Source organism: Perca fluviatilis, chromosome 14 (genome assembly GCF_010015445.1).
Source record: "Perca fluviatilis chromosome 14, GENO_Pfluv_1.0, whole genome shotgun sequence".
NCBI classification, from domain to species: Eukaryota; Metazoa; Chordata; class Actinopteri; order Perciformes; family Percidae; genus Perca; species Perca fluviatilis.
The window spans coordinates 1,046,920-1,074,821 of NC_053125.1; the positions used below are offsets into that span (position 1 = coordinate 1,046,920).

The 27,902-nt window shown below is 40.4% G+C and overlaps 1 protein-coding gene across 5 annotated transcripts in view; it reads right to left on the minus strand.

The window, feature by feature from the left end:
- sorcs2 (sortilin-related VPS10 domain containing receptor 2) overlaps positions 1–27,902 on the minus strand; it is a 411,460-nt gene that overhangs the window by 28,662 nt on the left and 354,896 nt on the right. For 4 of the 5 annotated variants that reach the window (XM_039822701.1, XM_039822699.1, XM_039822698.1 and 1 more), the window contains exons 15-17: positions 12,067–12,187; positions 11,838–11,971; positions 5,402–5,521 (exon numbers count right to left, since the gene is read on the minus strand). In XM_039822701.1, the coding sequence (XP_039678635.1) occupies positions 5,402–5,521; positions 11,838–11,971; positions 12,067–12,187 (375 nt within the window). The remainder of the gene's footprint in view (positions 1–5,401; positions 5,522–11,837; positions 11,972–12,066; positions 12,188–27,902) is intronic. The other variant, XM_039822700.1, reaches the window with a different exon arrangement.

Below are 27,902 nucleotides of genomic sequence, written 5' to 3' on the forward strand. Positions count from 1 at the left end.
ATATCTTCTTGGTGTTTAAATATCCAATTTAACGGATTAGAATCACCCTTAGCCTTTAATGAGAATATAGCTGACCAACAAGTACGGGTTATACATCTGTTTTTGATTTTCCTAAGTGCATACAGTAAATCCTTGAGTGTACTATAGGTAGCACTGAAGGGGGGCCCTGGTGGGTAGCTGCTGGACTATTCCCCCACATTACGAAGTGGTTATTACTTCACAATGGAGGTCTACCTGTGTTTTTTGATTTGTTGCTCTATTTTTTGTTCCTTTGATGTTCTGATCTTGTTATACAGTTCTAATATAGTTCAGGTTTGGTCACCAAAAATGTGGTTTACAAATAATGTCTTGCTGTGGTTTAAATGCAATGTCAGGAATATAGGGTGATTTCCCTTAACGTAAATGGTTTACACAATCCAATTAAGAGAAGCAAGGCTATTGCAAAGATGAAAAAGGAAAAGTTACATATCATGTTTTGGCAGGAGACTCATTTCAACAGTGCAGAACATGAAAAATTAAAAAAAACTAGGGTTTAAGAATGTATTTTACTCATCCTATAAGAAAGGAAAAAGAAGAGGGGTAGCAATATTAATTTCTAATAGTGTAAATTTTCAAGTGGTCTCTGAACTTACTGATAAAGAGGGTCGTTATGTTTTAGTTAAGGGATTTCTAGATCAGAAAGAAGTTACTCTAGTTAACGTGTATATAGCCCCTGAGCAGGACAATTCCTGTATTAAAGACATTTTTCAGTTGATTGCTTCTGAATCCTCTGGGGTTTTAATATGTGGAAGAGACTGGAATACTCAAATACAGCCTAAACTCGATTCTTCTAATGAACTAAAGAGGTTAACTTCTAGAGCTAGAATAACAAAAAACCTTTGATGGAGTTGGGCCTGATTGATGTGTGGAGGGATCTCCACCCAACAGACAAACAATTCACATTCTACTCTGCAAGTCAAGATGTTTACTTAAGAATTGATTATTTTTGTATTTGTAAATCAGACAGGCACAGAATTATAGACTGTAAGATAGGAGTCAGAGATATTTCTGATCACTCAGCTGTCTACTTGACCCTGCATTTAGATAATAAAAAGAAGGATATGTTGTGGCGACTTAATACAAGAATTTTGAATGATAGTACTTGTAAGGAATATGTCCAAAAAGAACTGGGGGATTATATGGATAACAACGATAACGGGGAAGTATCACCAAGTGTCTAGTGGGATGCCTTATAATCAGTGATGAGGGGAAAACTCATAGCTCTCACATCGCATAGAAAAAAGGAAAGAAGTAAAAGGCTGCTTGAACTACAAGAAAATCTGAACCTCTTAGAGAGAGAACATGTTGAGAAGAAGAAATCATATATTAAATCAAATAAACAAAGTTAAAAAGGAAATAAATAAATTTTATGAGGGAGAATTAGAGAAAAAAGCTAAATTCACTAGACAGAGATATTATGAAAATGGCCCTAAGGCTTTGAAGCTGTTGGCATGGAGGTTAAATAAGAAAGCAACAGACGGAGAATACAATATATGAAATTAGGGATCCCAAAACCGGAAAAATTTGCCATAAGCAGGAAGATATCCACAATATTTTTGAAAATTACTATAAAAATCTATACAAGGAACCAAGTACAACCAACTCACAGGAAATACATTTATTTTTAGAATCACTTGACTTACCTTATAGGTGAAATACAAAATAAAGCCCTAATGGCAGAGATCACAAAGGAAGAAAGAGTGAAAGCAATTTCTAGATTAAAAGTTAATAAAGCCCAGGAACAGATGGCTTCCCAACCGAGTGGTATAAGGTTTTTAAAGATCAATTACTTCCTATACTTTTTGATTGCTTTAACTATACACTTAAAGGAGGTGAACCACCAAGAACATGGAGTGAGGCAATCATTTAAGTTATTCCCAAAGAGGGTAAAGACAAAAAGGAGTGTAGTGCATTTAGGCCAATTTCTGTATTAAACATGGATTATAAATTATATGCATCGATATTAGCTAAAAGATTGGAAGATCCATCCATCCATCCATCTTCGTCCGCTTATCCGGTGTCGGGTCGCGGGGGGAGCAGCTCCAGCAGGGGACCCCAAAAGATATAATACCAGAATTAGTGGATCCAGACCAGACAGGATTTGTACGTGACAGACAGACAAAAGATAATATTAGGTGGGTGCTGCATGTAATTGATCAGGTCACTAAAGAAAACATCAGATCAGTAGTAATTAGCTTAGACGCCGAGAAGGCATCAAAATGTTGTATTCATCACCAAAGGCTAGAATAAGGATCAACGGGCATCTCACTCAGAGTATTAATCTGGAAAGAGGCTGCCGCCAGGGATGCCCTCTCAGCCCTGCCCTTTTCGCTTTATTTATTGAGCCCATAGCACAGTCAGTTAGAGACGAACAGGAGATAAAAGGTATTACGGTTCGAGGTTTCGAACAAAAGATTTGTCTGTACGCAGACGATGTTTTGTTGTTTGTTACTGCACCAGAGGTTAATATCCCTAGGTTGATGTCCATCTTAAAAAAATTCGGGATATAAATTAAATGTTCAAAAAACACAAACCTTAAGTTATAACTACACCCCTCAGAATGACTTACTGAGTAGATTAAAATTTAATTGGAATTCATCAAGTATTAAGTATCTGGGGATTACAATAACAAAGGATATTTCTAAATTGTTTGATAGCAATTATGGTCCTATAAGTAAGAGCATTAAATCAGATATAGATAGGTGGTCCCAACTGCCCCTAGAGATGCATAACAGGATAGATACAGTAAAAATGAACATGCTCCCTCGACTCTTATACCTCTTCCAATCCTTACCAGTCGAAGTCCCTTTAAAACAATTTAATGAATGGGATAAGTGGATTTCAAGATTCGTATGGGGAGGTAGGAGGCCAAGAATTCAATTTAAAACACTGCAGCTGCCGAAAGAGAAAGGGGGTAGATCACTGCCATGTTTATCAGATTATTTCAAAGCAGCCCAGCTAAGACCTTTAGCATGCTGCTGTAACCCAGAGTATACAGCAAAGTGGAAGGACCTGGAGATCTCGCAGCTGACTGTACCATTGCAATCAGTGCTGGGTAGCAAACCTTTGTATGAACAGTATTCTAAAAGTTTAAATCAATGGACTAAGGTTCCTGTTCTCAATCAACAATCAACAAATAAGGTTAGATTAAAATGGGAAAAAGAATCTGGTCTAGGTATTTCAGAGGAAGATTGGCTGAATATTTGCTCTGTACATGCGACTTCTACCAGCTCGGGTATGTGGAGAGAATTCTGTTGGCGGAACCTTATTAGATACTTTGTAACCCCCAAGTTAAAATCTAATCAGTCTTGCGAGAAGGGAAGTGGTCTATGTTGGAGGACTTGTGGAGGAAATGTGGGGAACAGTTGGCAGACCATTTTCATGTATTCTGGAGCTGCCCAGCCATTCAGTCATATTGGCAGGAGGTAATACAAGTAATACATTTTATTTTCGGTGATGGAATTGACTGCTCATTTTCTACAATTTACCTGGGCAACTTAGCAGCTCATTCGATGATGAAAGACAAGTACCTTTTAAAGATATTATTAGCACGAAAGTGGCTACAATTTGAACCCCCAACAAAGGCTGAATGGCTGGACATTATGATCAGTGTCCAAGATATGGAGAGGATGACCTTTGCATTAAACCTACAGATGGATAAGTATTTGCAGTATTGGGAAAAATGGATTGTGTTTACGACTTCATGACATGTCTATTGACCAATGTATCATATGACATATACACTTTCATCAATTTTGTTTTATGTAATAATGTATAAGTGACCAAACGTTTGTTCTGTTTTGTTCAGATGTGATTGTATGTTGTTATGGCTGTTTTGGTTTTGTTGTTTTGTTTATTTTCAAAAGGAAAAAGAATAAAAATAAAGTAAAAAAAAATATATTATGCCTAATAATAATAATAATAAAAACCTTTTACACTTTTTACCACATTATATTATTATATTATGCATTGTTTGGGTTGTCTGTTATGACAATTTGACAATAATGAAGACAATCTGTGTTATAACAACTTGAAAGCGAGACAATAATGACGATAATCAAACTATTCATACAGACAGTTTTCAATAAAGGTTTGGGATATTCGTGCCAGCTCATCTGCCATGTTGTAGTGGGACAGCTGCTGAAGAAAGAGAGAAAGTGACAGAAGATGCAGTGTGAGCGGACGAGAGAGAGTGATCTGGGCTGCGGAGAGTTAAAGTTTAGCGGTGAAGATATCAAGTGAAGTGTACAGTAGCTAGAGTCTGAGCACAAATAAATGCTGCAGCTCTTAAAAACTGGAGGTGTACCGTGCATGGGTGATTTTAGACTCTTTTGGGGGGGGCTCAAGCCCCCCTAAATTTTCATCTCAGCCCCTCTAAAAAAATATATAATAATAAATTTTGGTGCTTAAAGTTAGAGTTGCAAACTTGTCTGTTAATGACAGAGGATAAACAATTACAGGTTCATCATAGTGTCAAAAAACGTGATTTAGCAGGGGGGGTTTAACACTTTTGCATGCACTATATCCGTGTCACATTCTCATTGGGGGCTGAGCCCCCCCTAAAGGTCTGATCCTAGAATCGCCCCTGGTACTGTTTCTGAGTGGAGTGAAGGGGATTAGCTCCGGAGACTCCAGCCCTGTCTTCCCCCCACGAAGGTAAAGCTAACACTAAGCTACTGTAAGCTATTTATTAAGTTTCCTTTTTTTTAGGAAAATACTAAGTGAATTTAATTCCCTCTGGAAAAACAGTGTAGCATATGTCTAGGGTTTTTATTGTGAAAGGTAAGAACAGAAAGAGTGTCTATGGTAAACGTTGCCCTTTTCAAGGTTGAAAGGAGTAATACAGTTTGCCGTCTGTACGGTCTGTGGTTCAGAAAGCAGCCTCCATGTTGTTTATGATGATCCCCTGGATGACAACTGGATGCAGCGTTCAAAGCCCCGTTCCTTCCAATTAGAGTTGGAGTCTTCTGCTCTGCTAAACATTGTGTTTTCGTTGTTCCCCATCATTTAAATGCTTATCAAAATAAACCCATGGATGTATTGAGAGAACCAATCAAAGCCTGGTGCTGTTCCTGGGAGTCGGATGAATAAGTAAACAACACAACGTGACAGGTTGTCTTTATTCGTGTCGCCAAAGCTCAGAAAAATGGACGTTGTTTTAAAAAAAAAAAAAATCAAGTTGCTTTATCATAGCGTAATGTTAGATGGCGACCGCATGCGATTGCACACCCTCTCCTCTAATTCAATTATTTTTTGGACAGCAACAGGCTAGCCGTTTTCCCTTGCTTCCAGTGTTTGCTAAGCTAGGCTAAGCACATCCTGTACTGTGTGTGTGTGTGTGCGTGTGCGCACATGCACAGACCCAGTGCTGGACTCGTAGGTTTTTCCTAGATGGCAGTCTTCGGGTGGTGAATCTAGATCGTGCCAGAAGTCAGCAAAGCAGTGATTGCCGTCCGTGTGAGAACGTTCAAAACCATAGTCACTACACAAACCACAGGAACACAGATATCATAATTAATACAATTAGATTATTATTTTTTGACCACATCATACACAACAAAAAGTGCTGGTCTAAGAAAATAATGGTTGAATGCACCTGAGGAAACAGAGATTACGTAGGTTTTGTATGGTCACATCCAGTTTAATACTAATTTTGAGCATTATATGATTTTAATAGACACTTAATAGACCGATAGATTGGTGAAGGTATACATTTACCTATGCATTCAAATCGTGCACATTTAAATACAAAGTTTGTCATTGTGACAGCAAAGAGCCTGTGGCCTTGTGCTGTGTGAATGCTTGTGCACTTGAAGGTACTGGGCCAAGGTGATAACGAGGTAACTGGCTACTTAACCCTGCATATTGATAATTTAAATGATTCATTTAAAATGTAATTAACACTAACATATAAATTTTTTTTTTCTACCAGTCATTTGCTGTTAAACGACAACACTAGACGGCAGAAGGGTATTTTACAACAACATTGAATGCAACACAGGCTTACGGAGCCGGACCCAAACGCAACACTCCCATCACTGTTTATCCAACAGCGGCAGCATGGTATCTCAAGTACAGCTGATCTCCTCTGTGTCTTCAGCTGCAGACTGTTGCAAGTGAAATACAGACACACTTTACTACCCAATGGTAGGCTAACGTTACCTGCTGTATATTAACTAGCGTCACACCCTAGGCTGTTTAAAAATTGCATGCTGATTAATTTTATCTCAACTGGTTGTAATCTTTACACATTTAAATCGATTTTTAACCAATTCACGATGCATCGTTACATCCCATATATATATATATAGATATATATATATATATACTGTTATGGTTTCGGTGTTTTGCTTTGCATTTGGTTTATGTCATGTTTTCTGTCTGTGTTCCTGTTTCCTGTTTTATTTTGATAGTCTGGTTTTCTGTTTTGTCTTGTCCAATTTACTTCCTGAGTTTTCCCGCCTTTGTTGATTGTCCTGCCCCGCCCTGATGTGTTTCACCTGATGTTACCACCTGTTCCTTGTTTGCTCCCTACCTCATGTATTTAACCTCTGTGAATCCCTTTGTGTCTAGTCAGATCGTTTTGTAGCCATGTCCTTGTGTTTCCTCCCTGTGCCTTGTGTCTGTGCCTGTGTTTTTCCCGTCAGTTCATTTTTGTGAGTTTTCCAGTCTCTGTACTGCCGCTTTTTGTTTATATTAAATCCTCCACTTCAAAAAGTAGTGTTTACTCATTACTTCTTAAAAAAGTAATCGTTACTTTAGTTAGTTACCCCCTATGGAAAGTAACTTTTTTACTTTACTGGTTACTTTTACATTACTTTTAAAAGCAGGCGTCTCTGGCAGAGACTGAAGTTAATTATACAAAAACTATCTTTGACCATAAAGCCAGTCTCTGGTTTATCAGTGAAGGGTGAACTACACTGCAGACTGGATTCTCTACTCAGAGTAATGGCTGATTCATTATGAACGAGTCCAGCGCAGGATGAATGCACATCAGCAGGTCATCAGCGTTACACAGTGTTGGTGTATACTATGTAATGTCTGTATTGACTTGTACCGGGGTCTGTGCATTGTCGTAGACACATGCAGCATCTTTTCTGGAAATCCTTGCATGTCCGTGCAACCGACACAAGTCCACAGCGGTCCGCTGCGTCTATGTATGAGGCCATCTCCACTGCATCCATCTGTGAGGTTGTCAGCTTTGTGTCCGCCTGGCTCAGAGCGGCGTCCAGCAAAAAGCCACAAAGCTTAAAAAGCTCTCAAAAGTTAGCTTTGGCTGCTTCTCGCTTGCTATAATTACTCTGCTACCTACCAGCCTCTGTCACGTCCAGTGTGGAGCTTGTGAACACGCAGCTGAGAAGGCAGTGTCGCTGTCAAATCTGTCCCTGGGAAAAGTAACGTTGCGCCGAATTGAAAAAGGAACTACGTTTCATTACCAAATTTTCAGTAGTATATACAACTTTTTACCCGAAAAAGGAGTTACGTTAGTGCAACGTATTACACCCAACACTATATATACAAACAAAAAACAAACGAAACAAAAATTGAACTGTTCGGCCATAATGATAAACGGTATATTTGGAGGAAAAAGGACGAAGCTTTGAAGCCTCAGAACACCATCCCAACTGTGAAGTATGGGGGTGGTAGTATAATGTTGTGGGGCTGCTTTGCTGCAGAAGGGACTGGTGCACTTCACAAAATAGATTGCATCATGAGAAAAGAAAATGCTGTGGATATATTGAAGCAACATCTAAAGACATCAGCCAGGAAGTTAAAGCTTGGGCGCAAATGGGTCTTCCAAATGGACAATGACCCCAAGCGTACCTCCAAATTAGTTATAAAGTGGCTTAAGGACAACAAAGTCAAGGTATTGGAGTGGCCATCACAAAGCCCTGATCTCAATCCCATAGAACATTTGTGGGCGGGTGCGAGCAAGAAGTCCTACAAACCTGACCCAGGTACACCAGTTTTGTCAAGAGGAGTGGGCCAAAATTCCAGCAAACTATTGTAGAAAGCGTGTGGAAGGATACCCAAAACGTTTGGCCCAAGTGAAACAGTTTCAGGGCAATTCTACCAAATACTAAGGAAGTGTATACTTCTGACTTTGATGAAAGTATATATATATATATATATATATATATATATATATATATATATATATACATACATACATACACACAGTTGAAACCAGATATTTACATACACTTAAAAAAAACCCACAAAAACATTTATTTCTTTACTGTCATACATTAAATCAGAGTAAACTTTTTCTGTTTTAGATCAATACATATTAACATATTTTTGCATTTGTTAAATGTCAGAATCGAGCGAGGGAGAATTTTTATGTATTTTTTTTATCACTTTCATCAAAGTCAGAAGTATACATACACTTCCTTAGTATTTGGTAGAATTGCCCCGAAACTGTTTCACTTGGGCCAAACGTTTTGGGTATCCTTCCACACGCTTTCTACAATAGTTTGCTGGAATTTTGGCCCACTCCTCTTGACAGAACTGTGGATGCATATAAAGGCACACCTCAAACACAGAGCCTCTTTCTTTGACATCATGGGAAAATCAAGAGAAATCAACCAAGACATCAGGAAAAGAATTGTGGACCTCCACAAGTGTGGCTCATCCTTAGGTGCAATTTCCAGATGCCTGAAGATCCCATGTTCATCTGTTCAGACAATAATACGCAAGTATAAAAAACATGGGAATGTACAACAATCATACCGCTCAGGAAGGAGATGGATTCTGAGTCCCAGAGATGAACGTTTTTTGGTGCGAAATGTGCGAATCAATCCCAGGACAACAGCAAAAGACCTTGTGAAGATGCTAGCTGAAACTGGTAGGACAGCGTCATTATCCACAGTAAACGAGTCCTGTACCACCATGAGCTAAAAGGTTACTCTGGGAGAAGAAAGCCATTACTTCAAAACCACCATCAAAAAGCCAGACTACAGTTTGCAACTGCACATGGGGACAAAAATATTAATTTCTGAAGACAAACAAAAAACAAACGAAACAAAAATTGAACTGTTCGGCCATAATGATAAACGGTATATTTGGAGGAAAAAGGACGAAGCTTTGTAGCTTTTGTATATATATATATATATATATATATATATATATATACATACATACATACATACACACACACACACACACACACACACACACACACACACACACACACACACACACACACACACACACACACATGGTTCGACAGTAACGGTAACAGATTGAGTCAATTGGCAACCGTTTCGTGGTCTCTGATTGGCCCCTTTGGCAACCACCTGTTCAATATTTGTGTTTTCAAAACTTACAAAACTGGAAAATCTTATTTTAAAAGAAGTCAATATTTTATTTGGTTGTCTCCGTAAATTTGAAACACAACGTCATTTTCTGTTCATGTTAGCGGCGCATGTTGAAATCCTGTGCTAATATGGCACCAGTGCCCGGTATCTACCGGATGAAATAGCAACGCAGATTTTGGTGCCTCATTACGGTGCCACCTAAATGTCTGCGCTGCTCTCTGAGGCTCCGAAACAGGAGTTAGAGGCAACAGAAACATCGCTGCATGTCACGCTAGGAAACACTAATAACACGTTACACTTGGCAGCAGGTAACGTTAGCCTACCGTTAGCTAGTAAACACTAATAACACGTTACACTTGGCAGCAGGTAACGTTAGCCTACCGTTAGCTAGGAAACACTAATAACACGTTACACTTGGCAGCAGGTAACGTTAGCCTACCGTTAGCTAGTAAACACTAATAACACGTTACACTTGGCAGCAGGTAACGTTAGCCTACCGTTAGCTAGTAAACACTAATAACACGTTACACTTGGCAGCAGGTAACGTTAGCCTACCGTTAGCTAGTAAACACTAATAACACGTTACACTTGGCAGCAGGTAACATTAGCCTACCGTTAGCTAGTAAACACTAATAACACGTTACACAAGCTATGAGCTAAAAGACACAAACTAGCACTATGGTCACTGCTGTTTTTCGAGGAACAACACAGACGGTACTAAATGTTGCATTTATTGGTAAACTGGTAAACCTCGTGGTGCATTCAAATTTATTGGAAAATACCCTTTTCTCATCTTTTTTTTTTTTTTTCCTTTTAACAGCAATTTTCTGGTGAAAGAAGTAATTATTGTTAAAAGTTATTGTTATTACATTTTTAATAATCATTTCAATTCCCCACTTTTTTGTGCTGATCCAAAAATGTATCCGATCCGTGACTCAAAACATTGCAAAACCAATAGCTGATGCCTTTAAAAAGTTAGCTTTAAGGCCTGATATCTGAAAACTGGATATATAGAGGGTTTTCACCAACGTCTCGTTCTGGGCGGTAACCTGGATGCGCGGCCATATTGGAGGCACTCGGTGTAAACAACTGAATGGAGTAATGGAGTATTGTGCACTTTGGATACTTTAAAATGTATGTCTAAACAACAAAATTTGTCCAAGATGCAAAGGCATATAGGGAAGGACTTGAACCACAAGAAAAGGCGCGATATTTCGAGAAATTACAGTTTACTGGCGGTGCAGATCCCTAAGTTGGCTCCCTCTTCTTGGATCCATGGCGACCCGGTGATTCTTCCTTCAGTTGCATATCCCGATATAGTCAACTACCTGGTTTTCTCGCCGAGCCCATACACAGCGGACCTTAAATCCTACAAAGGAATGGAGGCCTATAACCAGATGGTGTGTGGATAGGTGAGGGAGACGCAGTACCAAGTCATTGACGACCGTTGTGTTGTGAAGGCCAGAGTAAGTAATGCAATAATGTCTTTAATCAACCTAACCTTAACTGTATGATATCATTGCGATACTCACCACAAGCGCCTCCTTTCCTCTGATAACTTCTGGCATTCCTCTCCCTGCCAACATTTGGTTTTCAAAATACGGGAGATTTGTGCGGGGGCATGGCGACGCACAAAGTGTAAAGAAGCAATGATAAAGTATATCAAAAAAGTGATACAAAAATCATAATATAACCTATCGAAAAAAGTGATAAAAAGTCACAATATAGTAAGTCAATAAAAGTCACAGTATATGTTGAATAAAGTCATAGTTTAGTATGTCACAAAAGTCATAGTATACTATGTTGAAAAAAGTGATAAAAACGCTATAATAAAGTGTCAAAAAAGTGATAAAAATGTTGTTATATGTCGAAAAGAGTCATAGTATAGCATGTCACAAAAGTCATAGCATACTATGTTGAAAACAATTATAAAAAAATCAATAATATTGTATGTCATAAAAGTGATTAAAAAAAGTCATGGTATACGTAATAAAAAGTCAGACGAGGTGGCAGAGTGGTTAAGGTGATGGACTGCTAATCCATTGTGGGGGGGGTTAGTGATAAGTGTACTGTAAGTCTGTGCTACCAACATTGCCATCTTGAGTTCAGCTTGCTTCACGTTTTCTGCCTCTGTCTGTTCTTTCACGATGAAGGATGAAATCGCCCGTGTGCCCTTATGTGCTTCTTCTGTGTTTTAATGTGCTGGGTGATGTCATTTTCCCCACCGTGTGCTACATTAAAATCAATGCGACACACCTTACAAACAGCATGGAGGTTGTCGATATGACGAGGTAAGATGCATGTAAATTGTTGCGCCCAACATGTTGAAATTTACAGCTATATTTCTTTGCGGGAACACCACCTTCACCTGATGACGCGTTGTGAAAACTCTCTATTTTATTTATATATATATATATATATACAGTTTTCAGATACAATAATCAAGTAATGTCATTTATTTATCTGTGGAGTGCTCACCAGTTGAAGTCTTGCTCGGTGCATTGGCAGGGTTTGGTGGTGAGAGCTGATGTGTAGCTTTTTCCTTTGATACAGAACGCTGTGTCCTTCCTTTTCCGGAAACTCCTTTCCTGGCCCATAATGCACTTCTCTCCCTGAGGGTGACCATATAGAAATGACAATTAAGTTTTAAAAGCATAAATGTACTTTAATTATATGTGTCCGTACCGTATTTGTGTGTGTGCATTACCTGCAGGTCTGTGAGCTGCCAGGACACATAGTCAGACTCAGTACACTGACGGGGGAAAGACTGCCTGAAGTCCACTTTGACTAACTCCCAGTCTGACCTGTAGCTGATGTGGCCAAACACACTGCGAACACACACAAAAGATACAAAACAGCTGTATTCCAATAACATAATTACCAATGTCAAATCTAAATTGACAACAACTTGTTTTTTACTACCCAAAGTTCATGACCATTGTCAAGGGTTGAAACATGAATCAAAAACTACAACTACAATAAAACATTTATGATACAATTTATAAAGATATACTCAGGTGATCTCCATCTTTTGGCCAGGTTTTCTGTTTACATGTTGACTGTTCACTGGGAGTTTTACTTAAAAACACATGTAAGTAATGTGAAGAAATAAATAAAAGTCAACGTGCTAAAGGGCCTACATTCAGCAAAACAAGGACACACCAAGGCCCTGAGTAAAAGCAATCTTTTATAATGACTTTCTATATTATATATTATAACCAAGCAGTTATAATTACTTAATTTGAATATAATGGGGATGTATCAAATATTGACTTCAGTTTTGACTGCAGTATTCTGTGCAGATGTTGGAGGAGAGAAGTCAAGGAAGTCAAACAGCCACTCTCAGAGTAGAAAGGAATGTGGCCATATCATGAGGGGGTTGCCACATCCTGTAGGTCAGACATCTCTTAACTTGGTGAGGGGTTACAGGGGAACTATATGTTTATAGGACACTCCTCCTTCAGAGGGCGGCTGAAGAAGTCATTGGACCAGGATTGCGCTGAAGCAAAGGGCCAAAGGATCCTGGCCCCAACCAACCAATGAGAGTAGAACCTGGAGTAGAATATCAACTGTCTGAATTTGGAAGTCTGGGCCATTTCGCGGAGCTTTCAGAGCGAAGCAAGATGACCTGCATTAATGTGTGTCATGTAATCATTTTGCTTTATTACTTATAATAAATAAAGATCAAATGAGAGAAGCTGATGGGGCTTTAGTGACTTCCTCTCAATTAAAGAACACAACAGTAATTAAATCTGTTGTTTTTGGCGAAAATAACATTAACCTCGCTAAAATATTTTGAAAAACCTCCAGTGTGATGGTAGAATGTGAAATTTGACAGCGACTGCTGCTGCTCTGGACAGTTGGATTGCAAATGGCAGCATCAGGGAGATATGGTGGCGAAATTCTGCGGTATAACTGGGACGACTTATTGCTTTTGCGGCATATGGATTACCCAGCACCGGACTTGGACAATTGTGGGGAATTGATACTGAGACTATGCGTACCAGGGCCATGAACACTGGTGGCGGAAAGAAGCCAATGAGAAAGCAAGGAAGAAGAAGAAGGAGAGGGGGAGTGAGGCAGAGGCTGAAGAGACTCATTGGCAAATGTCTGTCGCTCCTCAATATCATACTCACCAACGTTCTCTCTTTATGCAAAAAACTGGATGAACTACAGTCAAACATTTCATTTCAGTCGGTGTACAAGGAGGCCAGCTTGACCTGATCTAGAGCTGCTTCCTGTATCATTCAGACCCAAGTATCTCCCCCAGAGTTTGGGCCATAGCTGCGTCTGTTCTTCAGATTGAATGTGCATCTCCAGATTCCCCTGTTCTCATACTAGGGGATTTTAATGGCTGCAGGCTAATTAAGACACTCCCAATTTACCAACAATGTTACATGTGCCCCCAGGGGTGACAGAACAATTGACCTCTGTTATGGGAATGTAAAGAATGCATATAAAGCATGCATAAAAAACCACCACTTAGGACTGAAGACCATAATGTGATCCCTGCATCCCGCACAAACCTGCAGAGAGGGCGTGGCTAAGAAGCTGTTGAAAAAGTGGGATGATAATCTGGTTGAGACTCTACAGGGCTGCTTTGACTGTACAGTACCACTGTACATACTTAACACAAGGGAACAGCCTTGAGGAAGCCACGGACGTAGTTACTCACTAAGTCACCTTCACGAGGAAATGATTGTCCACACAAAAACTGTTAAAGTATTCTCCAACAATAAACCCTGGATTACAAAAGCTATGAAATTAACTCTGAATGAAAAGAAAATTGCATTCAACTCAGGAAACATAATCGAGTCCAAACTCATTCAAAGTAGACTAAACAAAGAAATAAAATCAGCAAAGAGAGAGTACAAGGAGAGAGTTGGTAACTCTTTCGGGAAAGTAAAGCCAGGGATGCCTGGTGAGGTGTTAAAACAATGGCTGGCCTCCCCAACAACAACTCGGCATCCTCAAATACCTGGTCAAAAGAATTTGTCAACATGGCAGAGAGCCTTAATCAATTTTACTACAAGTGTGACCAGTGGGACTACTCATGAAAGGGAGAAGCTAATGGCTGAGCTCACTCCAATGTTACCTACCCAAGTACAACTGGAGCTGCGACAGAGGGGGTAGAACTCATGCTGAAGGATGAAACGAAATTATGCACCAGGACCTGACCAGATCTGTGGCCGATTGCTGAAGGTGTGCTGCAGTCACCTGGCTGGTGTTTTTTTGTCATCTCCAGAACCGCTCCCTGTCAGAACATTCAATCCGATCACTCTGGAAATCTTCAACCATCTGTCCTGTAGCCAAAAACAGCATCCCACCTGTGACAGTGATTACTGGCATGTGGTACTAACATCTCTGGTTATGAAAGTCTGCAAAGTATGCATGCTGACCCTTTTCAGTTTGCATGCAAACAGCACAGGGGTGTGGATGACGTTGTGCTACTGCTGCTGTATGGCGCCTATACCCATATTGAGAAGGCCAAATAATTTATTCAACGAGTCTTTGTGGATTTCTATAGTGCATTCAACACAGTGCAACCTCACCTGATAGAACGAAAACTGCTACAGATAGATGTACCTGATCCTCTGGATCCTCTCATTCCTGACAGATAGACACCAGAGGGTCCGAGTCAACAATCACCTTAGTTCATCCAAGACAGACTGGCTGTCATTCCAACAGGAGATCGAAGACCCCATCTCCAGCATTCCATCACACCCCAACAACTATAACATGTTTACAGACCTGCTGAAAAGGTCAGCCAGGCAACATATACCAAGAGGATGCCAGACCGAGTACATCCCCGGGCTGTCGGAAACATCCGGTGATCTGCTGAAAGCCTACCACAGGGCATACCATGAGGACCCTTTCTCCTCCACCATCATGGAACTCAGAGAGATCCTGTTGAACAAAGTCGGGAAAGATCGAAGGCAAGTCTGGAAGCAGCTGATAGAAAACGCCAATATGACCAACAACAGCAGGAAGGCATGGTTCCACAATCCGCCGCCTCGGTGAAGACCATACCATACTGCCCACGCTCACAACAAGTCACAGCAAACTCAGTTGCAGCACAGCTGGTGGCAAACGGTCGCAGCCAAAACCGGTGCAGACCCACAGAATACTGCCGGCGGGCATGACCTCCCATGGCTAACCTGGAAGACCCTCAACAGACTACGAGTGGAACAGGGGAGGTCCAAAGCACTTATGAAAGTATGGAACCACCAGATAGAAGACACATGCAGCTGTGGAGCAGTATAGACAATGTCCCACCTACCGGAGTGTGAAAACGCACCCCAGTGCAGCCCCCAGGACCTGGCTGAACCGACCCCATCAACTGTGACCTGCGCCAGATATTGGCAGAAGGACATCTGAAATTGCAACGGACTCGAAGAAAAAGAAGATCCAAGACAGTCTCCACAGGAGCCCCACAAGGCATTGTAATCTCACCGGTTCTGTAAACACTGTACACAAACGACTGCAGGAGTACTAACCCAGGTATAATATACATTAAATCCTCTGATGACACTGTGATCATGGACACCACCAACTCACAGGGACAGTTACAGTCAGAGATGGACATTTTTACTGAGTGGTGTAGGTGAAATTGCTTTGAGCTCAACACCTCGAAAAGAGTAGAGCCAGGTCATATAGATACCTTGGGACAATAATTGTACACTCACCTTCCAACTAAACTCACCTTCCAACTAAACTATCCTTTCTAAATGTCAGCAGCGCCTCTCTACCTGAGGTTCACCCACCAGTCCTGACAGCATTTTATAAATGTTTCATTAGTATTAACCTTCAAAATATCAGCCAGGTTTGGGTCACTATCCATCGCAACCCACTGAACAAAATCATATCATTGAGCAGTAAAATAATCGGACAGAAACAGGAATCCCTGATCAGCAGAGTATGTGAACTGTACATGTGAACTGCGAAATGTGTGACTGTGTGTAATGTGTTGTTGGGTATATGGAATATACACTCACTGATGCTCTGCACAAATAAAGTTCCTAATTGATAAATAAAGTTAATTGAATTGAATTGAATCAGGTTTGGTAAGTAAGTAAGTCCCAGTTTCCATATTCTGATCCATTTTGGACCAATTGTTAAAAAATCCACAAAAATTCAACCCACCTACAAATTTGACTGCTGGACCATGTGTTTATTTGGCCTAAACAGGAAATGTTCCAATAGTATGTTTGCTGCTTTTCAGTATTGTTAGCTAGCAATAGCATTTTTACCAGCAGTGCTGGTATACTACAATGCTGGTATTGTTTTCACCTTGTAAATCTGTGTGTGTGTGTGTCATCACGGCAACATGTGGTCCTGAAAATACCTACTATACAGGGAACTACAACAGAAGGGGATTTGAGTTTTGAGCTTTACTTTACGCCCCTGGCCCAATAACCTGTAAAAAGGCAAATTAATATCTAAAATTTCCCAACATGTTGAAATTTAAGGGGAAAAAAGTTCAAAAAAGCATCTCAATCAGGGCCAGGAGTTTTATGCCTTAGACTGGCCTACTTTACTTTAGGACTGACTATATTAAAATAATGTAAGTCTGCAATAGCACACTGTTCTCTACAGCCTTTCCAATTCACTGCAAATATTGCTTTACAATGTAGTTTTATTAGAACAGTTACCATCTTTACAACAACCCAATGCTGTTCAACAATATAAGAATCTATTTTCTGTGCAAATAAGTGTTCACAGATATCCAACCCTTAAAATGAAATAAAAGAATAAATAAAAATATAAAATAAAAAGACATAGAATAAAATAAAATGCATTGCACTTTCTAATTCCACACTGACAGCAGCTATCCCTTGCACACTACTGGCTCTGTTTCTGACACTAAAACAAATTTTAACAAATTTGCACTATCCCTTCCCTCTCTTCAATTGTTATTGTTTATTTTTTGTAAATGTGTCAATTCTATTGTATTGTTATACTGTATCCTTAACAGTATTTTTATATTTCTTACTTTGTTTTTATTCTTTATATGTTAAGTGAGTGTTGTACTTTGAGAGCAAAGATTAAAGATTATAGCTTCTCCTGCTTTCTCCTGGTGCTCCCGATTAGCCAATCCGGGCCTGTTCTCAATGATCATATGTCATCATCAGATGGTATAATAAAAGTGTTCTGAACATTTGTTCATACAGTACAATTATGAATAATAAGATACTATTTCATACTATTTTCGGCTCTGTATTTAAGGTATTTTCCCTAACTTCTCAGCAATTACAACACAAAGTCCTCATCCACCCCAAGCCTGGCCATTGAATCCAATCAGTGGTATCCTAGTCTTTGTTTTATGTTTTGAATAATACAGAAAAAGCATTCAAGTTGGATTACAGGCAGGACTGGTTAACCTCATTTAAATCCCAAATCACCCGTTTCCTCGAAGACTCAAGTCTCACAAGTCCTCATACATTTATTTGTCCACTTAACAGCTGGCTTCCTTTGAAAATGTGGTTATGATGTTCATTATACGATGCTGTCATTGAAAGCTCCAACACAGAGATCATCTTACTCTAAACTGGCTTGCTGAATATTACATGTGGATTATTAAATATACGTATGAATAGACTCTTCTACAATAAAACCATACCTGAGCAAAGCCTTGAAAAAAGTTCTGCTATTTCACCTCCCAGAGCGTCAGTCAGAACATTTCTTACCCGCTGTTATTATCACAAGATTGTGGTTCGATCCCAGGCTTCTCCGCCCACATGTCAAAGTGTCCATGAGCAAGACACTCAACCCTAAGTTGCTGCCCAGATTCTGTATGTATAGCTGTCCACTGCTCCTACTACTAAGGACGGGCTGAATGCAGTAATAACATTTCACTACAATGTACTATGTGTGTGTGTGTGATGATTTATGAATAAAGTTTCAGTTTTTCTCAGTTCTGAGTCATGTCTTTATACTTATTTATTGTATTATTGTAGTTGCAGTGCATCTCTCTCTCTCGCTCTGCCCCCCAACTGCTGGAAGCAGATTGTTGCCCACCTAAAGCCAGGTTCTATTCAAGGTTTTCTGCCTCAAGGAAGATTTTCCTTGCCACTGTCACACCAAATGCTATTGCTCTTTGAATTGTTGGATCTCTGTAAAGTATAGAGTGTGTGGTCTAGACCTACTCTATTTGTAAAGTTCCATGGGATAACGTCTGTTAAGATTTCACACGATCAATACAATTTGAATTGAATTGTTCATCTAGGAGTCTGCTGTTCACCAATCTGTTTGTCTCTATCATTAGTTTGCTCATTAAAACTTTATGTATTGCTAACGCTGTCCCTTTCAGTCTTGGTTGTGAAAGGGTGAGTTCACTCAAGTTACAAAAAGGGACTCGGCCAGTAACTCTGAGCTAAGGGGCTCCTGTAGTCAGGTGTGCTTTGCAATCAGCGATGCGACAGAGCATGCAAACTGTAACAGCATTTTTTCTCTCTTACGGAAATAGACTGCGCTCAAGCTCGCCATCACTCACATTTACGTGGTCAAACTTATGAAGAACACTAAAAGTCAAAAGATAAATATATATATATATATATATATATATATATATATATATATATATATATATATATATATATATTAAAAATGTGTATTCAGGTTTTCACCCAGCGCTCAATGTTGGCTATAGTAACGTGTCAGTTTCCAGCTGTGTAGAATGCGTATCTATATCACTGTCTCATATAGACAGCTGCAAATGCATTTGCTATAAAGACTAGAACAACCTAGAAAACAATGTAGGCAACACGGGAGATAGAGCTGAAAATTCCTGCATGACTTGATTGTCTTTACATTTTTTTTAAAATCATAGACTGATTCTGTTAAGACAAGCTTATGAATTGAGAGCGCAGTGCGCTGCTATCTTTTTTTAAGTTAATCTAGTTCACCCAGCAGTCGATCTCTCTCTCTCTTCCTGCAATAAATAAACATATACATGTATGTTAGATCATCACCATGGTCGATAAGTATGGAGTTATATTCCTATCTTTAATCAAGAGCGCATTCTTTCAATTTGAGAGCATTTCTCACTGATATTACGTTCAGATTTTGTAATAATTTCCCTCAAAACCTTGCTCTCACACTCAAATAGTCACTGCTCGCGCTTGGATTTGCTCTGCTTGTGCTCAAAGTTTGTGCTCGGCGCTTGGATTTTCTCTGCTTGTGCTCAAAGTTTGTGCTCGGCGTGGATTTGCTCTGCTTGCACTCAAACTTTCTGCTTGGACTCAGATATGTTGTTGTTTGGACAGATTTCCTGCTCTCAGCTTTGAACCTTCTCCTCGCACTCAGGCTGATTCTGCTCACTTGCAAAGAGTTTGCTCTCCCCTGCGCGCGCTTGGTTTTTGTGTGTTATAACCCTATCAAAAGTCAACAACCAATAGAATGCCAGCTGTAGTGTTGACCAATGAAATGATCCCAACCCCGTTGAGGGGTCGTTCACTTTACTTTAGAACGTCTGTTGAGGGCGGCTGCACTGTAACCTGACTGTAACCAAGTTTATATATCCCCGCCCGTTTATAGCTTTATTATAAGTATATGTCAACAATGTGCACAGAATGGTCGACGCACTTTCACCTGCACCCGGTCAGGAAACGGGAGAAAGCTTTGAAGTGGGACGTATGAAGTTATGTCCACAACTACGAGGGTGAGTAACATAACTTAAGCACCTAGCTAGCTAGCTAGCATATGGCGCTAGCATATAGCCTAGCTTGATGTCCAGAAACAAATATATGTTCTTTATTGTATAGCTAGCTAGATTGAACGACATATGACGGACAGTGTGTGTATATATGATGACCCTACTTTGTATTTTTTCCTCGTTTGGTTAACCATGTTCCTGGGATTTGGCTAATTTCATGTTAGAGCCAGTAGTAAAACATAAACTGTAATATAACTGAAAGAACACAAGAAACTGGATTGTTTGTGTCAGTTTTTGCATCACTGTTGTTTGTTGTTCATCAGAATTTAGTCTTCATTCCTTCATATAACATTAGTTTGAAAATAGATTCATAGCAATCTGTATAAAACGTAATGTTAAGTTCAATTTTATCACTATAATAAAAACAGATCTAGAAATGATATGGTTTCTTATTTGCTCCTTAAATAGCAGTTATTTGTTTAATTGATACAAAGCAAACTGAACTGAAAAAACAAGTATTTTGTTTTACTTTCTTTTCATCCAGGTGGGGCTGAGGGGCTTGACCCCTGTTGATCTGTGTGTCATATCACCAACCCATGATAGCTAGAATTCACCCTGCTACTCCAGATCTACCTGCTGTACGGCTGGCTACAGACTACAACCATCTGCTCCAGATCTACCTGCTGTACGTCTGGCTACAGACTACAACCATCTGCTCCAGATCTACCTGCTGTACGGCTTGCTACAGACTACAACCATCTGCTCCAGATCTACCTACTGTATGGCTGGCTACAGACTACAACCATCTGCTCCAGATCTACCTGCTGTATGTCTGGCTACAGACTACAACCATCTGCTCCTGATCTACCTGCTGTATGTCTGGCTACAGACTACAACCATCTGCTCCTGATCTACCTGCTGTACGGCTGGCTACAGACTACAACCATCTGCTCCTGATCTACCTGCTGTACGGCTTGCTACAGACTACAACCATCTGCTCCAGATCTACCTACTGTATGACTGGTTACAGACTACAACCATCTGCTCCTGATCTACCTGCTGTACGGCTGGCTACAGACTACAACCATCTGCTCCAGATCTACCTACTGTATGGCTGGCTACAGACTACAACCATCTGCTCCTGATCTACCTGCTGTACGGCTTGCTACAGACTACAACCATCTGCTCCAGATCTACCTGCTGTACGGCTTGCTACAGACTACAACCATCTGCTCCTGATCTACCTGCTGTACGGCTTGCTACAGACTACAACCATCTGCTCCAGATCTACCTACTGTATGTCTGGCTACAGACTACAACCATCTGCTCCAGATCTACCTGCTGTATGACTGGCTACAGACTACAACCATCTGCTCCAGATCTACCTACTGTATGACTGGCTACAGACTACAACCATCTGCTCCAGATCTACCTACTGTACGGCTTGCTACAGACTACAACCATCTGCTCCAGATCTACCTACTGTACGGCTTGCTACAGACTACAACCATCTGCTCCAGATCTACCTACTGTATGACTGGCTACAGACTACAACCATCTGCTCCAGATCTACCTACTGTATGACTGGCTACAGACTACAACCATCTGCAAGTTTTGTTTGTAGGGAACATCATCAACAGCTGCACTTAAAGTCTCTTGGGTTCATATGGGACTTGGTTGTTCTCCATACTGCATCAAACACTGTATTATTTTTTTGTGTTATATTAGTACAGACAACAGTAAGTATCATTACTTAATCACAGTATATATTATTCTGGTGTACACTGTTGACTTGACTCCATGCTATTGACTATACTTTAGCTTGCCACCTCAAAACTTTACCTTAATTGCTCTTGTATAGTTAATTTATCTTCTACTAGTTGTACATACCTCCTATTTAATTGAATTATTCTTAATTTGTGTTGCCATACCTGAATCATCCCTCTTGTGAACACTAGGCCTATCTTATCTTTATTCATAACCCTGCTCACAAACTCACCTGAACCTGGGTCATCTGTTTGCCAATATCAATGTTCCTGCTACAGTAAATCCTATAGGCACATTGTACTGCTTCACCGTAGTATGAACCATACACTTTTAAGGTTTTGTGTCAAATATTGTGCAATTTGTTATGAATTACTCATTGTTTTGACAAGGTAAATTAAAGCTATTTACCAAGTGTCAGCTCTGGTAAATTTAATTGTACTGTTTTTTTTTTATAAATGTTATGGAACATGACAAAACAATTTGCCTTGATCAGGGTTTTAATTTGTTGCAAATGTGAACATGGTTTTAATAATCTGTATCTTATTGCTCTGAAAAACTACAATGATTTAAGAAATAGCAGTGATACTTATCAACATTTATTGAATTGATTGAATATATGGACAGACATTACAGGCACCTATTCATGTCAACAGAGAAAACAATAATTTGTTCTCTCTTTTATCACTTTGATTATACGCTGATGGTGCAGAAAAGGGTGAAGTCCTTGTAGATCTCTGGCACTTTGAGGACAGACCGATCCAGGAACTCTCCACTGTTGTCTTTGTATAGTATGCTCCTATTAAAGACAGATTCATAGACATCAACACGTATTATATTAGGTGTACATAGCTTGCTTTAACATCATTACTATCTTACCTTACCTTCTCTGATTTGGTTTTGTGGACATCAGTAATTTTCTCTCCCAGGCCTGGTTGTGCACCCTGTGAATTTAAGCAAGAAACATAAGTGTATGTAACATGATTTTACTATTATATTATTATTATTTTTACAATTGCATTATTATCAGACTTGCCAACCTTCTTGGTTTGTGCTACTGCTGCCTGTCCTCTGCACACAGGTGAGTGATGTGCTGACTGGCACAGGTCCATGCACATAGTGCAGCTGTGATGCAGCTCAACAGGGGTACTTCAGTCACACCTGGAAGAAGAGAAACAAACCAACAAAATACTTGTTCTTTCTGCTCAGTTTGCTTTGTATTAATTAAAAAAATTACATTTAAGTTGCAAATAAAGCATATCATCTCTAGATCTGTTTTATTAGTGGTGAAATTGTACTTAACAGACTGGGTCCGTGTACTTTTTCGTTCATTTGATTTTCATTTCATAAACAGGTATTAAAAAACAAATGGTTATTTGATTTTCGTTTTAAATCCTGGGGATCAGACCTCCGGTGCTGGGTCTAATATTCTAATATTAGCTGCTGCAGCTAGCTAGCAGCTAGCTACCAGCCCTGTGAGCTTGGTCCCCGCGGTTCGCTCCCCGGTGCTGACTGACTCTGGTCCGTCTGCAGAGCTGCGTTATCCGCTCTAGCTGACCTGGGAATCTAACGCGCTCGTGATTTATTCATATTTTATTTACTTTGCAGTGATATGCTATGCACTGATGTCAGGCAGGCTTGCTGCTGCTTTTAGTCTGAGCCTGTGAGATAACTAAACTTCCTTTGAATATAACGTGCATATAAATAGACGGAATAAATAAAAGTCCCCGGAAATAAATATAAGTAAAACATATGTATTTAGGCTATTGAACTATAATGACTAATGCCTATATATGTATTGCCTCATTTATGTATTTCATGTTCCATTTCATAGCTATATTTATTATGTAAAGGGGGCAAAAATGGATCAGTCGCTCAGGAAGTTATAGACTACAGTTTCCCTCAACAGCAGCCGGGACATTCTAACGCTTAACCTGAAAAGCTTAACGTGGTAACTTAATGTACCTAAACAATGATCAATCAGATATCAATCAGTTATCAGTCACATAACGTCCATAATAATTGAACTTTGGGTTAGATTTTTGCGACAGTTTTCAGTGGTTATGAGGAGCAATATGAGAGAGAAATTTGGTAATCATTGATCATTGTTTAGGTACATTAAACCACCTCTATTTGTTTCTGGACATCAAGCTAGGCCATATGCTAGCTAGCTAGCTAGGTGCTTAAGTTATGTTACTCACCCCTCGTAAGTTGTGGACATAACTTCATACGTCCCACTTCAAAGCTTTCTCCCGTTTCCTGACGGGTCAGGTGAAAGGGTCGACCATTCTGTGCACATTGTTGACATATACTTATAATAAAGCTATAAACGGCGCGGGGATATATAAACTTGGTTACAGTCAGGTTACAGTGCAGCCGCCCTCAACAGACGTTCTAAAGTAAAGTGAACGCACCCTCAACGGGGTTGGGATCATTTCATTGGTCAACACTACAGCTAGCATTCTATTGGTTGTTGACTTTTGATAGGGTTATAACACACAAAAAATCCAAGCGCGCAGGAGAAATCCGAGAGCAGAAACTTTGCAAGTGAGCAGAAACAGCCTGAGTGCGAGGAGAAGGTTCAAAGCTGAGAGCAGGAAATCTGTCCAAACAACAACATATCTGAGTCCAAGCAGAAAGTTTGAGTGCAAGCAGAGCAAATCCAAGCTCGAGCACAAACTTTGAGCACAAGCAGAGAAAATCCAAGCGCGAGCACAAACTTTGAGCACAAGCAGAGCAAATCCAAGCGCGAGCAGTGACTATTTGAGTGTGAGAGCAAGGTTTTGAGGGAAATTATTACAAAATCTGAACGTAATATCAGTGAGAAATGCTCTCAAATTGAAAGAATGCGCTCTTGATTAAAGATAGGAATATAACTCCATAGATAAGATACTATGTTTTATTTTCACGCGATGTGAGCAATATATGTGACGCTTATGATAAATACAGGTAAATTAAAAGCTATTTCGGCATTGAAAAGACGTTATCTGAAATTTAAATCCTGGCGCCATGCCTGCCATGACACCAAAACAATCTGATCTAGTGAGAAAATGTGTTTCTAGTATTTCGGTGAACGTTTTCTCCCAGTCCAGATATGTACATCGGTATGGTGTGTTACTGCTCACCTTGCACACAGTAAAATCATCACTGTTATTTTTAAGCTTGAAGTTTTAAAATCAACTCTATTGCTTTGTTTGTTGGCACTTTTTTCAAGTTGCGAGTAGCTACTCCGCAGACATAGGAGCTCTATTAGTGAACAAACACTACTCCAATCAGCTAAGTGAAAAGAAATTCATTAACAGTGGGAAACTGATAAATAGAAGAGCTAAGAGGGCGCAAACATTACCAGGGATTTGTTTGCAAGTCATTTCCAGGAGAGATGCAGGGATTGTTTTTCAAAGTATGTTTGTCACAGTGCATGGTGCAGGAAAATACGATAGTGAAAATGTTTCTTTCAGTAGCAATAAAAAAAAAAAAGCATGGTGCTCTCAGACAGCAGTGCAGTATTAGCCCATTGAGTCTGTCCAGTCTCGGATATTTGAACAGCTGCCATTAGTATGAGTGGTGGACAGTCTCTGCTCCCCCACCTGTCCTTGGTGCTAAGTCACTGCTCAAAGACTTCATTATGGGATGGCAGGCGGTGCCGTCAAAAATCGAAACTCAGTGGCAAGGAAATAGACCCTGGCTAATCTGTCAGACATAAACTGCCCTCAGCACAGAGTGTGTGTGTGTGTGTGTGTGTGTGTGTGTGTGTGTGTGTGTGTGTGTGTGTGTGTGTGTGTGTGTCTTCCACGTGCCAGATAATTGTGTGTTTAAGTGTTCAAGTCTCTTCTCCTTGTGTGGTACTGCCTGTCTGTGTATGTGTGTGGCCATCTCTTTGCCCTTGCCCTAGCAGATTACAGCTGGGAACAGGCCTTATCTCTGGGCCAAGGCCTGGATGATGTGACAAGTCTCACTCCAGCTAACTCACTGATGAAGAGATTGGGAAAAGAGAGAAACTATATTCCTTAAACATGAAAGAAGAGGAACGCTTGAAGCCTACGTCAACAATATCAGAAGCTGCTGATAGCCAACATTTTGTGCCAATATTCGGTATTATTAATCTTCACCGGAAGAGTAAGGCACAGAAAAATCTTTAAATTAAAATTCAAGACAATAATAACAATAACAACACTAGCGCTGTGTCTCAAATTGCACACCTCTGTACTTACACTTGCTATTTTGAGTACATAGTGCGTTCACACTGACGAAGTATGGCCAAATGCAAGGACTAGCAAGCACTACGAGTACCAGGATGCTGCACTTAAAGCGGTCAAAATGTTAAGTGGACACTACTCGCACTCAACGGCCACCATCTTTGCTAGGGTGCAGAAGCTACGGGATCACCAACGTATTTTCAAACTTGAAATACTGAATATTGTAAGTTGCAACGGTAACTATTGAAGTGGCGAAACCCATGGTTGCCTACCAATCGGAAGGTCAGTGGTTCAATCCCTGTAGTCCCATGTCGAAGTGTCCTTGGGCAAGGCACTGAACCCCGAATTGCTCCCGATGCTGCGCCATCAGTGTGTTAATGTGTGTGAATGTTTATCTGATGAGCTGGTGGCAGCCCTGTACGGCAGCCTCGGCCACCAATGTATGAATGTGTGTGAATGGTGAATGGTTCCTGTACTATGCACTGTAAAAGCGCTTTGAGTGGTTGTTGCAAACTTTGCTGTCCCTAAATTCTGAACCACTATTGGGAGGAAAAGTACATTTTAGCTCACTTAACATTAATATAGCAGCAAACACTTCTGTGTGAAAGGGCCATGTAAAAGGTCCGCCAGTGAACAGAAGACCAGCCTGACGCTACCTTTGTAGAGCGGATCTCCATGGCTCATACACACCACTCGTGTTCTGCTCGTCATGCCTGGTGTAGCCAGACACGTGCAAACGGTCTGCTTATGTCACATGTTCAATGTAGCCTGCTCGCTAGGCAGTGACCTCATTTAGGATTCTAGTGGCCTAAGGGTTAAAAGCTCTTCCTGACTCTCTCAGTGCCGGCCTGTTGTATCCGGTACCTTCTTCCCGACCTTAATAGGGTGAAAAGGCAGTTATTTCGGTGGCTGGGATCTTTAATGATTCTCCTAGCCTTTTTCTTGCAACACCACTTATTGTATATTCAGCCAAACTAACCACTCTTTGCAGGGCCTTGTGGTCCTTGTGGTTGGGTGCTGGTTCCATATCAGTCAGTAATGTTCCCGGTCGGGACACTCTTGATGGTGCAGGAGTAGAAATTCCTCCGTATTTTAATGGAGGTACCCGGACTTCGCTTATAACCTGACTCCGCCAGATGGATTGCTTCGCATTTGCTTGGCATATCCATCTGGGAACTTTCTGTTGGAGAACTTTTGGGAAGGGGCGAAAATACTGGTTAGCTGATTGGATGAACCATCTGTCTATCACCTATGTTGGTGATAGACGGGCCAAATCAACCAATCAGATCCACGAAGCGTATGAAAATACAACCACAAGCCTGCCCCTGCGCTGCAGGCAAAGCATAGCTCGTTAGCTCCTGCAAGCAAGCAACATGTAGGTAAAGGATATTTGCCGTTTGTGTAACGAGAATTTAGGAATAAAAGGCCCCATTTCAGGTTCCTGGTCCATATTCCAAAAGAAGGATCCAAGAGAAAAAAAGCATTAGCGAGCGGCTAACAGAATTAGGGCTACCGCTGTCTGAAAATACTGGTTAGCTGATTGGATAAACCATCTGTCTATCACCACCTCAAAACCAACGCTGATTGTTTGGCTAACGGCTTCAAATGTTCTCTATCTCAAGATGCCAGACTTTGAATTGAATTGAAATTGAATTGAATTGATCTGCGAGTGGAAAACTGGAGCTCGCGAGATCAGGACGGTCTCACGAGGCTACTTCCCTTAAGCATCGGAGGTAAACAGTCTCATTGGCCTACTTTACATACTGTAGGTGGTAGTCTCGCAGTGCCAGACCTATCTTCACAGGGCTGCAGAGGAAGGTCGGGCTAGTCCACTAAACATTTCCAGATAGGAGAAAAAAGTGCTCTTGTTGATTGGCATTTCTTTAAACCGATCACAATGGTGCCTCTGAAAAATAGTCTCTGGAACGG